General features: G+C 38.0%; 1 protein-coding gene across 4 annotated transcripts in view; it reads right to left on the bottom strand.

Moving 5' to 3' along the window:
- UPF2 (UPF2 regulator of nonsense transcripts homolog (yeast)) overlaps nucleotides 1–14,289 on the bottom strand; it is a 65,903-nt gene extending 51,614 nt beyond the window's left edge. The window contains exons 1-5 of one of the 4 annotated variants that reach the window (XM_010580991.1): nucleotides 14,236–14,289; nucleotides 8,593–8,972; nucleotides 6,756–7,535; nucleotides 2,269–2,429; nucleotides 1,055–1,252 (exon numbers count right to left, since the gene is read on the bottom strand). In XM_010580991.1, coding sequence (XP_010579293.1) covers nucleotides 1,055–1,252; nucleotides 2,269–2,429; nucleotides 6,756–7,535; nucleotides 8,593–8,954 — 1,501 coding nt within the window. In that variant the 5' untranslated portion in view covers nucleotides 8,955–8,972; nucleotides 14,236–14,289. Of the gene's footprint in view, nucleotides 1–1,054; nucleotides 1,253–2,268; nucleotides 2,430–6,755; nucleotides 7,536–8,592; nucleotides 8,973–13,936; nucleotides 14,085–14,235 lie in introns of those variants that run through there. The other 3 variants (XM_010580993.1, XM_010580990.1, XM_010580992.1) reach the window with 3 other exon arrangements.
- Between the last annotated feature and the right edge of the window lie 25 nt (nucleotides 14,290–14,314).

Raw genomic sequence — 14,314 nt, 5'->3', positions numbered from 1 at the left:
ACAACATTTTGCTATTCTTTCAGGCGTCCTTCAAGCCTCATCTGCAGGCTATGCTTCATAACAGAAATAATTTTCAAGGCAAATAACCTTATTAAAATATTTAAATTTTTCAAACAAAAATGTGACACAACTTCTAAAGAGTGCACATGTCATACAGAAATAGCAGAGTCACAGAACAGGCAAACTGTTTAGAATCACAGACAAAATTAGTCTGGAATGGACCTTGGTGAGGTCTCTAGTTCAACCTTCTGCTCAAAGTGGATGAGCACTGTATTCACACCAGATTTCTCAGGGATTTTTTCCATTTGTCTTGAAAAATCTCTTAAGACAGAGATTCCAGCCTCCCTAGGCAAGCTGCTCCACCACCTAATTGTCCTCACAGGGAAATTTCAGAATTTAGAAATCAGAAAGAAGGCCATGAGCTATAAAGTTGAAATTCCTTTAATGCTCAACACTGACCTACTACATGTGCATTAGAAAATCATGTAGCCTGTGTCTTTGCTGGCATTTCCTCAATACCAAAACACTGTTCTTATCCAAACATGCATCTTCTGTTACACTTTGAGCCAGTGATGGTGAATGTCATTTTTATCCCATTAAAGCTAAAGTCTACCAATGCCTGGTTGTGAACCTAGAGCTGCATCAGAAGTAAGGAACCATCCAAGCCTCTTAATCTACTGGAATTTTATAGCGAGACATTTAGCTACCATTAAAAATTTAGTGGAAAAAACAGAATGAACACTAACACGTTTCAAAGAAGGCAAACTTCTAGGTTTCTCACAGAAAAGTTAGTATTTACTCATATTGGTTAAACTGCAATTATTTTAAATTTAAAATTCTATCAATATTAAAGGGCATTTACGTTTTTTTCTTCCTTAAATACCATACCCAGATATAATCCCTACCCTACATAGTTTCTTCCCTAAAAATTCATCCAACCTGGTGTACTGTCCTGATCACCACAAATTATTTCATTAGAGACTCATTACTTCCATCAAATTTGCTTATCTGTTGGACAAGGTATGTTAAAAAACCACTCATCTAAGCATTCTACCTCTTGATTCATCTTTGCTGGAATCCTTGTTCTGGGAACATTTTTCATTATCTTTAAACAAAATTGCTGGCACAAAAGCCTTTAAGTCGATGAGATTCTCATAGAAGTTTCTAGCATCTTCATCTTCCCAGATACCCCCCTCCAGGTCATATTCTCCAGGCTTTCCTGGTGTGAAAATATCAATACCAGGTCCATGTTCTGCAAAAACAGTGAAACCATAAGAAAGTTACACAAATTCCTGATCTTCTAAAGGGAAGCACCTTTAAAAAAATACTTTTAGAGACATGTTAACCTATTTATTACTACCACTGTTTTCACTTAACTATTGCAACGTATACTTTAAAGTGCTTTTAACAACCCAATCTTAATAGTAGATATATCAGTAAGTTATCTTAAAATTGTAAATTTGACATTGATAGAAAACACAGACAGTATGAGAGTGAAAGTCAAAACAAGTAAAACCAAGCAGCATGTCATGTGGTATTAGAAAGGAAAGCTACAACAGACTTTAACCATGTTAGCGTAAAAAGTAATCGCTTTGAGTATGATGAACTGTACCCCACTATATTTTACGAATAGAGGTTTAAAAAGAATAATTTTTAATTTAGAGGGATTCAAGAAATAAAGCTTTTTTAACCTCAAGATCACTTCAGACAAAAAGTACACTCATGATTTCAACAACATCTCGAAATCTAAAATTTGAGATTAAGGCATTGAACAGCTCTGCCAGTTAAATGCTGCACTTCTCCACAGGAGGTCAGAGAGCCACCTAGTGATTTATCTGGCTTAACAGTATGTTCCTGCTCATAACATCATGACCCAAAATATATTGCAAACCCATTTTTTAACAATATCAGATTTTGAAACTCTAACATAAACAGTTATTTAACTATTAAAAAATGCATTCTATTAAATGGAAAGGATTAGGTTAAAAACATTTTTAATTTCCATTTATTCCTATATTACCTGAAACAAATCTAAAGAAGTATTACTTAAGTTACTGTAACTACACAGCACATACAATAGTTATCGTTACATGTTGCATTTAATTACTGTAATAAAAAAGCATGTATTATTCATTCAATGACATCTTTAAGGGGGAAATAAAAAGAAATCAACGGAAAGAACACATCAGTAGGAGGGTTTGGTTAGCTTTCCCACCACGTTCAAGCCAAGTCCAGCATTCTGTTTACTTGCTTTAGAAGATAGCCTACCCTCAGGTGTTGGTTTCTCTTGGGGAAGGTCAGGCATATTTTCATCCAAAAGATCAGCTAGAGATTGAGAATTTGCCAACAGCTTTTGATACGACATTGCAAATTCCTCATATTGCTTGTGTCGATCTTCACTCAGTTCTCCTTTGGAGTGAAGAATGCGCCTACAAAAATCAAAGTTAGAGTAAGACAACCTTTTTTTTTAAGATGTATTTGAGCTATGCTGAACCACTACCAACTCCTCTGAGCAAAGCTAACCTTCCCTTTGAGGGAACTGTGAGAATTCTACTTTAGACCACAATAGCAAAAATGTGAGCAACACTAATTTTTTCCAAACAACCACAGTGAATTACCGACTTCAATATCATTGAGGATAGTACAGTCACAGAAGCTTCAACTTCAATGTCCAAACAGAAAGCATAACTTATTTCTCTGCCATGATTATCCTGTAACAGTTCTGCACTATGAAAAGGCTTTTGTAGTAAATTATAACAGTCAACTTACATGAAAGCTGGATAAAAATTGCTTTGCATCTGTAACAATACATTTCCATGTTGTTCAAATGATTAAATAGGCAATCATCACCAGGAGGCTCAAAAACAAGTTGCATGTTACAACCAGCCCATTAATTTTCCAAACCAAGTTATTTCAAGCAGTTACATTTGTTTTTTCACTTGCTCTTTGTTTTCTTTTATGAAACTATCCATACTTATTTTAAATTCTCATTTTTAAAATTGAAACCTGTTGTCAAAAGCAACTTGCATTTGAAGGATCGTAATCACTGCTTACAAGTGCACAATAAAACAGTTTCAGGATTACACGCAGAACAGCACAACACAGTTTTCTTACCAAACTACAATTAAAGCCATCTTGGATTTTAGACAAAAAATATCAAGAACTTTCAGTAGTTTGAACCAAATATACAGAACAAGGTCATTTCTGCTAGTACAAAGCTTGCCACGTAAGACTGATGAAAGACTGTCATCCTTGATTTTGGGTTAACTAAGAATAAGCTGGTTGCTTATTAGCAATGTTCTAGTTTGTTCTCAACTAGGGCTCCTGAGAAGTGCATTTTCCCATCTGTGGCATGATCCACTCTGCATGAACAATTCTTAATATGGATGAGGCACAGTCAGTTCTTTACCAGTAAGGGACACTTTGGGCCAGCTGAGCTGTTTGGGGACCTACTACAGCAAACATACAAATGGACTCAGATCAAACATGGACTTTCAAAGGGAAGCTGACAGAAGGAGCTTGGCTAGAAAATTTCCAGTTTGTTTTATAGTAACTTGAATAATGCTAGTAACATTGGACTAACTAGCTGTAACCACCAATGAAGCACTCTGCACTGAGATGAAAGCATCAGAAGATAAAGTTTGAAATAAGGTGCAAATGCCATAGTTCCTAAAGCAGGTTGTATCATTACATTATCATTAGGCTTTTCTTAAGCAATAAGTATACAACCACACTCTTGCCAAAAGACCCAAACATTTTATGACATAAAAATTCCCAAACAGTTTAAGCAATGCAAATTGAGGGATATCAGTCTTGGCCTTTTTCAGTTCCAGTTTAATTGTAAAACAAAAGCCATCTTTGTACACAACACATTGACAGGGTGAGCAGCAAAATCCCTTATACCTGCTCAGAAGCAAAACTTGACATAGATGTCTTGCTAGAGGGCAAGCAGCAGTAACACTAGTGAAAGTTCTATTTCTTGACTCTCTTACAAAAACACACCTATGTAACATGTATTACCTGCCCCTGCAAAGTAGAGCAGGAAAAATTAACAGATGAAATAACTACTAACAATTTCTAAAGTGCAGTAGTTCAGTTTGGATTCAGTAAACATGTTAAGTGCCAATTCATGGAGCCTTGGAGCTTGCCATGGAGACAGCTATCCATTAGGTACACATTTTAAGTTTAGAATACACCAACAGCCTCAAACACAAGCACTGGAGCTCTGTGCTATTATTAAAAACCAAAAAAGCAAAGTGTTGTAACAACAGTACAACAGTTTCAGTTCTCAGTTTCAGTTCCCAATAGACAAGTGTTAACAAATTCAAGCAAGCTAAAGCATATTAAACAAACTTTAAGAAGCACCATTCATTTTTTAATACAATTAAAAGTACAGCATACAGTACTTATCTTACTTTATGTCACTTCAGAATTTCATGAAGTGCCACAACACAAGTTCAGCAGATCTTAAAAACATCCTTAATTTAGACAAAAGAAGGTTCTTCCATATCTAACACTCATTTTTGAAAACTCACACTAAAATTTGGGAATTGAGATTTTGCTGTGCCCTTAGCTGTGCAACCGAACAACCATCAGGTTCTACTGTCAAAGCATAACTCAAGGTAGTTTTCTTAATTATCTACTTGCATAAACCCTTGTGTGTAATAATGCTTTAATTTTATCTAAATGATTCAGCAGGTAACACAATATTAAAGCACCGTTAAGGTTAGCATATTAATTCTCAATTAACTCAACCAATCTGTACAGCTTGAGTTATTTCACTGTCACTCTCCTGACACACATAAATTCAAGAGGTATTTACCTGACAAAATATCGTAACCTAAACATATGACACTGTTGATGCACAAGAGGCAACAGTTTGCTCCCTGTTCACTTCATTGGTTCTGGAATACCAGCGGGAATAAAAGCTGTTGCTATCAGCAAAATGGATCAGGTTTCAAATACGCAGAGGACTGGTTTTTTCCAACAGGATTATTGCTTTTTTTGAAACAAACAAACAAGCAAACAAAACCCAAAACACCCCTAAAAGCAAGCAACCAACCACACAGTCACTTTCCCCAAATTCACAGTTTAGGAAGATTTCTGTAGTATTCACAGACTTCTTACTGGGCAAGTTTCTGTCTCTGACCTCATGCCTTGCACTTCCATAGCACGCAAATGCCAAGCATCTCTCTGTTACAGACATGTTGTAAGCAAATAAAATTAGGCAGGAAATTTTTTTATGTCTTGTTTCTTTAACAGAACTTATTTCCCAACTTTTATTAAGCTGTTAAAATAAACACCTTAAAGTTCAGATAGAGATAAATAATAGAATTATCTTAATCCAGTGATAAATGCTAGCTCTTCACACTCCTTCCCCAAAACAAAGCTTTGCACCCAAGTTCATAGGGATAGTTCAAATAATAAGGTACATAAAGAGGTCTTTAGTCTGTTCTACTCAAAGCAGGCTCAATGATGACATCAGACCAGACTGCTCAGGGCTCTATCCAGTCATTTTTATCCAGTTGTGCAAGTAAACATTCAAGTATATTTCCTCTCCCACACCATTTAAGTTCTTTCTTCTTCATGGGTTCTTAACATTCTTCGTATCTCTTGAAAATTTTTTTCACTTTATTTCCTATCACACAGACTTTGTAACACTCACTTATTGAAATGCCAGCCAGAACCAATGAACCCAGAACTAATTATAATTGTGAAAGTATAAAAGTTTATACTTGCTAACTTTTAAAAAACAACAACTAAGTCAGTAACATACTTCAAAGTAATAAGGTACTTTTAGAAATAATAGTAGCTCAGAAGTCAGTTTATGGTCCTGTGAAATTCAACACTTAGCTGAGACCAGATAGGACTGCAGCGCAATAGCCATCAGCACAATGGATCCAAGTTTAAAGCCCTGGTTCAGGAACATCAAATTTTAATGTATTCCAAGCATACATTTGGCTCTGGACTGATGTTCAGTCTTTTAATTGAAACTTGTGTCTACATACAGTAACACATTCATTTCTATCTGCCTAGAATGTTTCCAAAAGGATTTAAGAATGTGTTTTAAGACCAGCAGTTGGATTTAGGCTGGCTCCAATAATGACAATTCAGGATGCTTGAAAGAAAAGCAAACTATTATTAAACAATGTGATCATGGTAGAAATTAAATTATTCAGATCTCAAAGGTGTGTATATTCATACTCTTCAATGTTAGTATTTCATATAGACACTTAAGAGCATTTGAATCAAATTGTCTATACCCTCCAACATTTTTATATATAAAGTTTGCCCACATTAAACCGTAAGGGATACCTTGTTAATCTAACCTGATTTTTCCTACATACTGGTACACTAAAAAAAGTAAATAAGCCAAAGCCATTGTGGCATATGCTCCATTAGATACATGTGGGTGGAAAGGGAGAAATCAGATTGTGCCAACTGGAAAAGGACAGTACCAGCTGGGAAAGAAGCATTACTCTCAAGTTGCTAAGGGAGCATCACCAAATAGAGTTAAGAGAATTAAAGCTAAAGGTCAACCACCATTTTCTTTAAAGCTATTCAAAGAGTCTGTTTGGTTTTTGCTTTTTAAGTATCCAGAGCAAATTTAGAACTTTTTTTAGATACATTGCAGAATACATTTATCTTCCACACACTGCTAACAGACTTTGTTTACAAATACTGCAACAAATCTAGGCATTTCATGAATAAACTATTTTTTTCTCCATAAATAAAAAGCAACATTCAAGTGTCACCTGTTTTGTCTTTCAATATTTTGTAGCTCCCTGTGGTCCCTTTTCAGGTGTTTGGTCAAAGACGTAAAGTATTCCTTCAACAAATTCTGGAAGGGCTGTTGTTTCTCTGGGCTAATTATTTCACTAGGAGGAAAGCTCAAGTTAAACTTCTCTGCAACAGTTTTTACTCTCCTTGGTACCAAACCAGCAATGTCATCTCCACAGTGCCGACAAAAGCTGATAACCACAGAAACGTGAGTGTGGGATTCTCGATCAGCATTAATAATATTTTTAAGCTGCTCATAGATTAAAGACAGACCTTCCTTGTCAGTGAAAATCCCAACTATTGTCAACTCTGCAATGAAACGCAAATCAGTTCTTAACTTGGTAATGTTGGGAGTCTTCTCTTCTTTCCTTGCTTCAAAATGTTTTTTCCAAGCCTGAAGTAATGAAGGAGCAAAATCAGCATAACGCTGGTGAAAGAGGGAACACAAGTGCACAGCGCAGTTCACATCCGATATTTTCAGCTTGGCTTCCACAATAGAAGCTACTGCTTCTGCAATGTATTTGCTTAAATTCAGGCTATTAAAGTCATGGGACAAGGAGTCCCTTTGTTGCTCTGTAATGGTTTTTAGCTTCTTAACAAAAGCTGTGTTCTTCTTCAGACTGGAATCCAGTCTGCTGAAGAAGTTTTCCTCAGGGCGATTGTCTGGTGCATTCTGGTTTTTGCTGCGAAGCTCTTTTCTTGCCTGATGGCGCTCCCAAGCCTCCTGATGGAGCTGATGTGCTTCCTCTTTTTCTCTAAGAGAAATAAAAATTAGTCATTTTTGTTACAGGACCTTACTTTCAGGTTAACAGTTCAAAGGAAAAAAAAGCCATAGTTGGAAACCCTCCAGTAGTTCTTAACACAATTTCCCCTTAATATTCTATTTTTAAATATTTAACAAGTTAATCCTAGAAAGCTAAAGCATCTGCTTCATAAACTCTGTTTAACTGCAAAAGGCAAGTACTACTTGTTACAAAATGAAATGTCTCAAATATTTCTATGCAGAACATACTAATCCCAACAGACTTAGAAATACAAACATAAAACTCCGTTTACTCCAGACAGAGATGAAGCTCCTACAGAAGAGGACAACAACCTTTCAACAAGTTACTGTATTACACAATTAAGGGAAATCTCTTATTCCTTAAGTTACACAGAAAATTTTAAATAGGTGAAACCCATCTGTCCCAGCTAGAATTTGGCTATGATGTTGCCTCAGTCTTAGAAAGTGACATATTTCAAACACAAGAATGTCTGGAATCTTGGCTTTACTGGTCTAAAGATGCTATCTGCAACACAGTAGTACCTTTTGGTAACATACTACGAAACACTGTCTCAGTAATACCACATACTAAACTTCCAGGTTACATTTCCTGTTTGCCATCCAGGTATCAATTCTCTATGATTGATTAAAAGAAATTACAGCCATCCCTCACAGTAGATTTGCTCTCATTACAGTCTGTGGACCTGTTAGAGCTTGTATTCCCAATTTTATGACATTAACACTTCTCCATCTTAAAAGAAACTGTGCTGCTTTATTCCAGCATAGCTCTGCATTACATGGTCATCACATGGAGAACACTACCAAAACCCCGTATTAGAGACTAATGTTAACAGAGGTTAGAGTTGAAAACTCAAAACTATGCAGAAGTCATAAAGCATACTCATACTCAGCTAGCCACGTAAAATTTAGAACACTACCTACAACTTACTATAAGTAACTCAAACAGTTCATCTTTTATAATTCTGCCCACAATCCTGATAGCAGGACTACAGCATTTGGCACAATTAAACCATTAACAGACAACTTACTTCAGTTGAGCAGCTGCTTCTTCTTGCTTCTTCTTCTCTTCCTCCTCTTGTTTCTTTTTCTCCTCTTCTTCAAGCTTCTTTTTTTCTTCTTCTTCTTTCTTCTTTTGCTCTTCTTCTGCCTTTACTTTATCCTCCTCTTTTTTCTTCCGCTCCTTGTCTTCCTTTTTTCTTTTATCCTCTTCCAGTTTTTTCTTTTTATCTTCAGGAACCTTTAAAGTCTCTCTTTTCATGCCAACCTTGACATCTTCTTTTGGCTTCTCCCTGGTGCTCACTGGTCGCCTTTCACTAAATTCTTTTTCTTTATTATTTAACGGAGATTCTTTTTCTTCCATATTTGCTGGCTTTTTGCGCTCAGCTGGCATTGTGTTACCCAGGCAAGTCTGCAGAATCACAGGAAAATAAGTACTTTTAACTTGTTGTTGATATATTGGTCACTTTCACAGCCCACCCGTACTCACTTAGTTCTTAACTAAGATAACTCCCAAATGCCTGACTCAGAATAAAATACAGGTTTAAGGTAAGTTTTCTTGAACTAAGGAATGGACCTAACGACAGGTAAAAACTAATCATTTTGTTAAAGTGTTACACTGCAAAGTTGTCTCCAGCATGAATTGTGAAGTAAAAGCATTTGAAGTTTCTACAACCTGAGGAACAGAAGATCTTGGAACATAAACAGAAGTCCATCTAAAAAAAAAATCCACAACTGATGAAAGCAAAGTACCCCCAACTTAAATATTTATCAGCATGCACCTGTGCCTCACTGACCTTTCTACACATCTCCTAAGAGTAGTCCCCCCTCCGTTACCTCTGCTTAGGATCATAGGATAATGCAGGTTAGACAAGACCTCAAGTGGTTCAACCTCCTGGTCAAAGCAGGGTCAGCTATGAGGTCAGACAAGATTGCTCTAGGCTCCAGTCTTGAAAACTGCCAAGGAGGGAGACTGCACAACATCTCCAGCCGACCTGCTCCAATGCCAATGCGACACTGCCCTCACTGTGAAAAGCATTGTCTTGCTCCCCTCTTTCCTCACCCTTCCCAAAATCTCCCGAGTCATCTCAAGCACTCTTCCACACAGCACAAGTACCAGCCGGAAGAGCATGCTGTGCTAAGATGTACACACAAACCTCCCTGCCAGCAGGACAAATGGAAAAAATAGTAGAAAGGCTACAATTATCAAGAGTTATTAAAGGCTCCAGTTTGCATCTCTTCCTACTGAACCAATGCTTTTCTGGGGACTTGTAGGAGGTTTGGCATCTTTAGGGTTTCTAGCCCTCTAAGCTTTAGTTTCATTTGGCTAAGGATACAAAAAGTAACATATATTGAACAAGAAAGGGTAGAATCACAGAATAATTTAGATCAGAAGGAAACCATGGAGGTCACCTAGTTCAATCCCTTCCTCAAAGCAGGTCCAACCACATCAGGGACTTGGCTAGCTAAGTTTTGAATATCTCCAAGGTCAGAGATGCAATGGCCCCCTCTGTGCCCCTGTTCCAGTACCTGAATAACCACACTGTGAAAAAGTTTTTCCTAATACCACCCTGGAATTTGCCGTGCCCCATCTTGTGCCCGTTTCTTTTCATCCTATCCATATACAGCTTTGAGAAGAACCCAGCTCCATCTTCTCTATACTGCCCTGTTAGGTTGCTGTAGACAGTAATAAGACTTCCCCCCTCTTCTTACAGATTAAGAAACCGAGCTCTCTCAGTCTCTCTTCAGATACCATGTCCCCTAGCCTCCTAATGGTCTTCGTGGCCCTCCAGTGGACTTGCTCCAGCATGTCAATTCCTTTCTTGGAACAGAGAATCCACATCTGGATATGGTGTCCAGATGCAGTTTTGTAAGTACCAAATAAAGGGGAAGACTCACCTTCCTCAACCTGCTGGGTAACTGTTGCTACTACAGTCTAGAATGCAGCTGGCCTTAATGCAAGGGCATTCTGCTGACTCAGGTCCAGGGTCAGATAGGGCCAGACAGGACTGAAAGAGGCAGTTAGAACCACCTAAGCCTTATTTACTTCAGGCTAAATTAATTTCTTAAAAAATAATTTTCACATATTTATATGCTTCAAGTTAAACACATATATAGGTGGGACTGATGGGACACGATTGCACTGGATACCTCCTAAAGAACCATCACTTAGTTTCTATTAGTAACACCTGTTTGATTCCCAATTGTCACCCTTACTTTTGCCTTTCTGACATTTTACTCAGACTGGATGATGAAAATATGCTAGATTGTTAAGCAGATGCAGGAAATAAGTCAAAGTGGATAATGAGACACTTGCATTCCAATCTAATGCGGTGCACTTCTAGTATTACTTTTAACTATTTTGAAAGATATTTAAAAATAACACATCACACTAATGAAAATCTCTGTTTCTAAGTATTCCACATTACCTCCCCCACCTCCCAAACAATAAAACGACAGATTCATATACTGACGATCCCATACGGAACACTGCATTACAATTTAAGATGCTTGTCCAGGTCTTCTGGAAAAAAAAATTGTTTGCAAAAATTCACAGTATATTCAGATATGGGCAGTGACAGCTTACTAATGGAGGACCTATTCAGGACTTGGCCTCTTTGATAGCAACTGGCAACAGCACTGATGAAGAAATGTTTCTGACGCCGATTTATGGAAGTGAGACGAATCAAATCAGCATTGCTTAAACAAGTACTATCAAATTTGGCTCCCTAATGCATGTCTACAACTAAAAGGTTTCACAGCTCAACATCTCAGAACTACCTGGATTTCAAAACCACTGATCTATATCATCTTAAAACAGTTTTATTATGAAATCAGTACTTAACAAAGAGGGTGGGGTGGGGTAATCCACAAAACCCAAACAAATAAGCAGCCCCTCAAGCCCCTTCATTTTAAAGGTCTGAACTAATTTTTCTATCTCTGTAGGCCAGTTAAGTGGGACCTGTTCCTCACAGATTCATCTGGGAGATACAAATCCTCTACATGTTCTGTTTCAAATTCAACAATAACTATTTATTAATCTTTTCTCACTACAAATCCACTCTGGGAATTCCATCAGTTTGAGACAGCTAACCTATCTCTCCCACCATTTTTAACAAAATGGGTTTGAAAGGGAAGCTTTTAGCATTTAAAACCACTGTAGTACCTTACTAGTAAGATTAGGTCTGTTAGAACATTGTGTAAGACTCTCCATTAATTGTATTAAAATGTTTTTCACCAATAAGTCTATTAAACAAAATAAAAAAATAGAGTAACACTCTTTTTTTTTAAAAAAGTGTTAGATTGTGAGAGATAATAAATTGGGAGCTAAGTTTAAAAGGAAAACATTGGGTTGTTTGAGTAAAGAAATGCTGGAAAAGCATGTCACAATTCTAATACTCCAGCTTTTATCTTTGTCCCCCACCTGCTGTTAGTAGGGTAATTCAATTACAATTTGGAAAAACAGACAAACAAAATATCCAGCTACACATGTAACTTTTAGCACAGTCACTTACCAAAATCATTACAGTACTCAAACTCTTATTAAATTTAGAAACTCAGAATTCTGTTTTAAAGATATATCTGACATTTGCTTGTATAAAAGCAAAATAGAGAAGATGGGATAAAAAGAAAAGAGATGGAGCATAATCAGGTACATCGTGATTTTGACCACAAGACAGTATTATCTGCTTTTTCCCCCATGAACACCGGTGACCAAAAAACCCCCCAGCAATCTAGTTTATAATAGATTTCTGTCCTGCATCACAGAATACATATGTTACAATACTCCTCACCACCTGCTACACATATACCTCATCACACAAACCCTTCTGATCGCACTGCCAGCTCATTTATGTCTACCAACCACTGATGGCAGGAGGCAGGCAGTGCGGTTGCTGCCTCCAAGCTATACACAGACTGATTCACCGGTCAGCACACAAGTGTCAGCTAACAGCACAGACAAAACCAGAACTGTCCACTGAGCATATGCTATCACCCTTCCCTCAGTAAGAATGTTAATTTAGACTTTGTTACTTTTCCTCAGCTGCCAGTTATCACAAGATCCCTAGAATGTTTATACCTTCAAAACATCTGCCTAATTTGACTGAAACTGGCTGAAAGGTTCAAAAGTTGTGGAAAGTGGAGAAAAATGGAAACAGGCAGCAGGCTCACCTGGGTCTCATTTCCCTAGGAAATAAGGCTGAAGATACAGAGTTTGGTCCAGATTAAGGGAATGATAAGGAAACATGAAGAGAAACTTAATCACTAAGAGAACTTCTATTTAATACCTAATGTTTATGTGAATGTACTGATGAAAAGGCATGACAATGACATGAACTTCATAAGCCAACAGATAGGAAGAACCAGCGCTCACAGCTGAAAATTAGAGAGGATGGAGAAGATGGATACAAGACAAGTGTCCATATGCTTTTGGACTCTTGACAGTCCATTTCTGTAGTGACATTTAGATGCTTTAACACTCTATCTTCTTAGTTTCATCACTTACAGATGCTATTTTTCCAAGGAAAACTATTTCTCTTCGTTTTTCCACTATTTGACCTACCTTAACTCATTCTTAATTAAGAAATTTTTTACTGTACCTGAATTTCTACATAGTTTTTTTCATACCAATCCTGGAATTTGAAAAACTGATGGGATTCAGTTCACGATACTCTAGGCTTAGAAACTTAAGAAATAGGTCTTGAAATACGCAAGCAACATTTAAGAAAAAACACCTATTTACTCTCTAGGAAACCAAAGATTCATACAAGGTATTCAGCATCATTAATCTAGTCACCATTGAGAATGAAAGGATAAACATCAACACCTTGGTCTGATATGCTTAAATCCTCTCAAATCAATAAAACCAGCCTATTGTCACAGACTGAAGTACCATGAACCAGAATCTTAATCCTTGCAAACACAAGCGTGGCGGGGGGGGGAATATGGCTTTACTAAACTAAGCATATTTAGATTTTTCACATGCTCTTTTACTGCTACTGGAAATTAAACTGATCCCATAACATTCCTTTATGCAGCTACTGTATTACCAAAGAGATAAGGGAGACAAAGAGCGCAGGCAAGATGTCCCACTTCTGACCAGCTGAAAAAACCTCAAAGAGCGTTACAAATCAGAGCACCAACAAATTAAAAGTTCCACGAATTGAAATGCAATTAAGGTTTCTCTTAAAATAAGGGAAGGAACATAAGAAAAACACCACGGTCAATCAGAAGAAAGTAAACTTAGCCACAAGTTTTGAAAGATGAGACACACTGCAAGACAGGAAATTATAGCGCAAAGCAGCCCCCCCTACACAGCGGCAGGGAAGGCAGGCCTGCCTAACCCGCCGGGCAGTTTTACTTTCGATTCCATACCTCCCGGAGAAAGTGTTTTGCCGTCAGACCCGCAGGCACACGCTTTTCACCGGGAAAAAGCGGTCTACGGACGAGTCGCTAAACATGCGGGGCGAAAGACTTCCCAGCTAAGAGCCCTCCCCGCTTCCTCCGGGACGCCCCTACACATGTCAATCCACGTACGCAGGCTCTCCAACAACCCAGCCGCCTTCTCGGGCTCTGCCTTCCCCGCTCGCACCCGCCAGCCCCCGAAAAAAACCCAACACCCCCCTGCCCCTCTCCCTGCCCCCGCCCCCCCCGTGCCCTGCAGGCTCCCTCACCCTAGCCCTGCCTTCTTCTTCCTTCCTCACCCTCACGGCCCCCGCTGCCCCGGGACGCCTCAGCCCCGGGGAACCCCCC

This window comes from Haliaeetus leucocephalus, unplaced genomic scaffold, assembly GCF_000737465.1.
Source record: "Haliaeetus leucocephalus isolate CR32 unplaced genomic scaffold, Haliaeetus_leucocephalus-4.0 Scaffold751, whole genome shotgun sequence".
Classification (NCBI taxonomy): Eukaryota; Metazoa; Chordata; class Aves; order Accipitriformes; family Accipitridae; genus Haliaeetus; species Haliaeetus leucocephalus.
The sequence above is the reverse complement of the archived record's forward strand: the minus strand, read 5'-3'. Positions and strand labels throughout refer to the sequence as shown.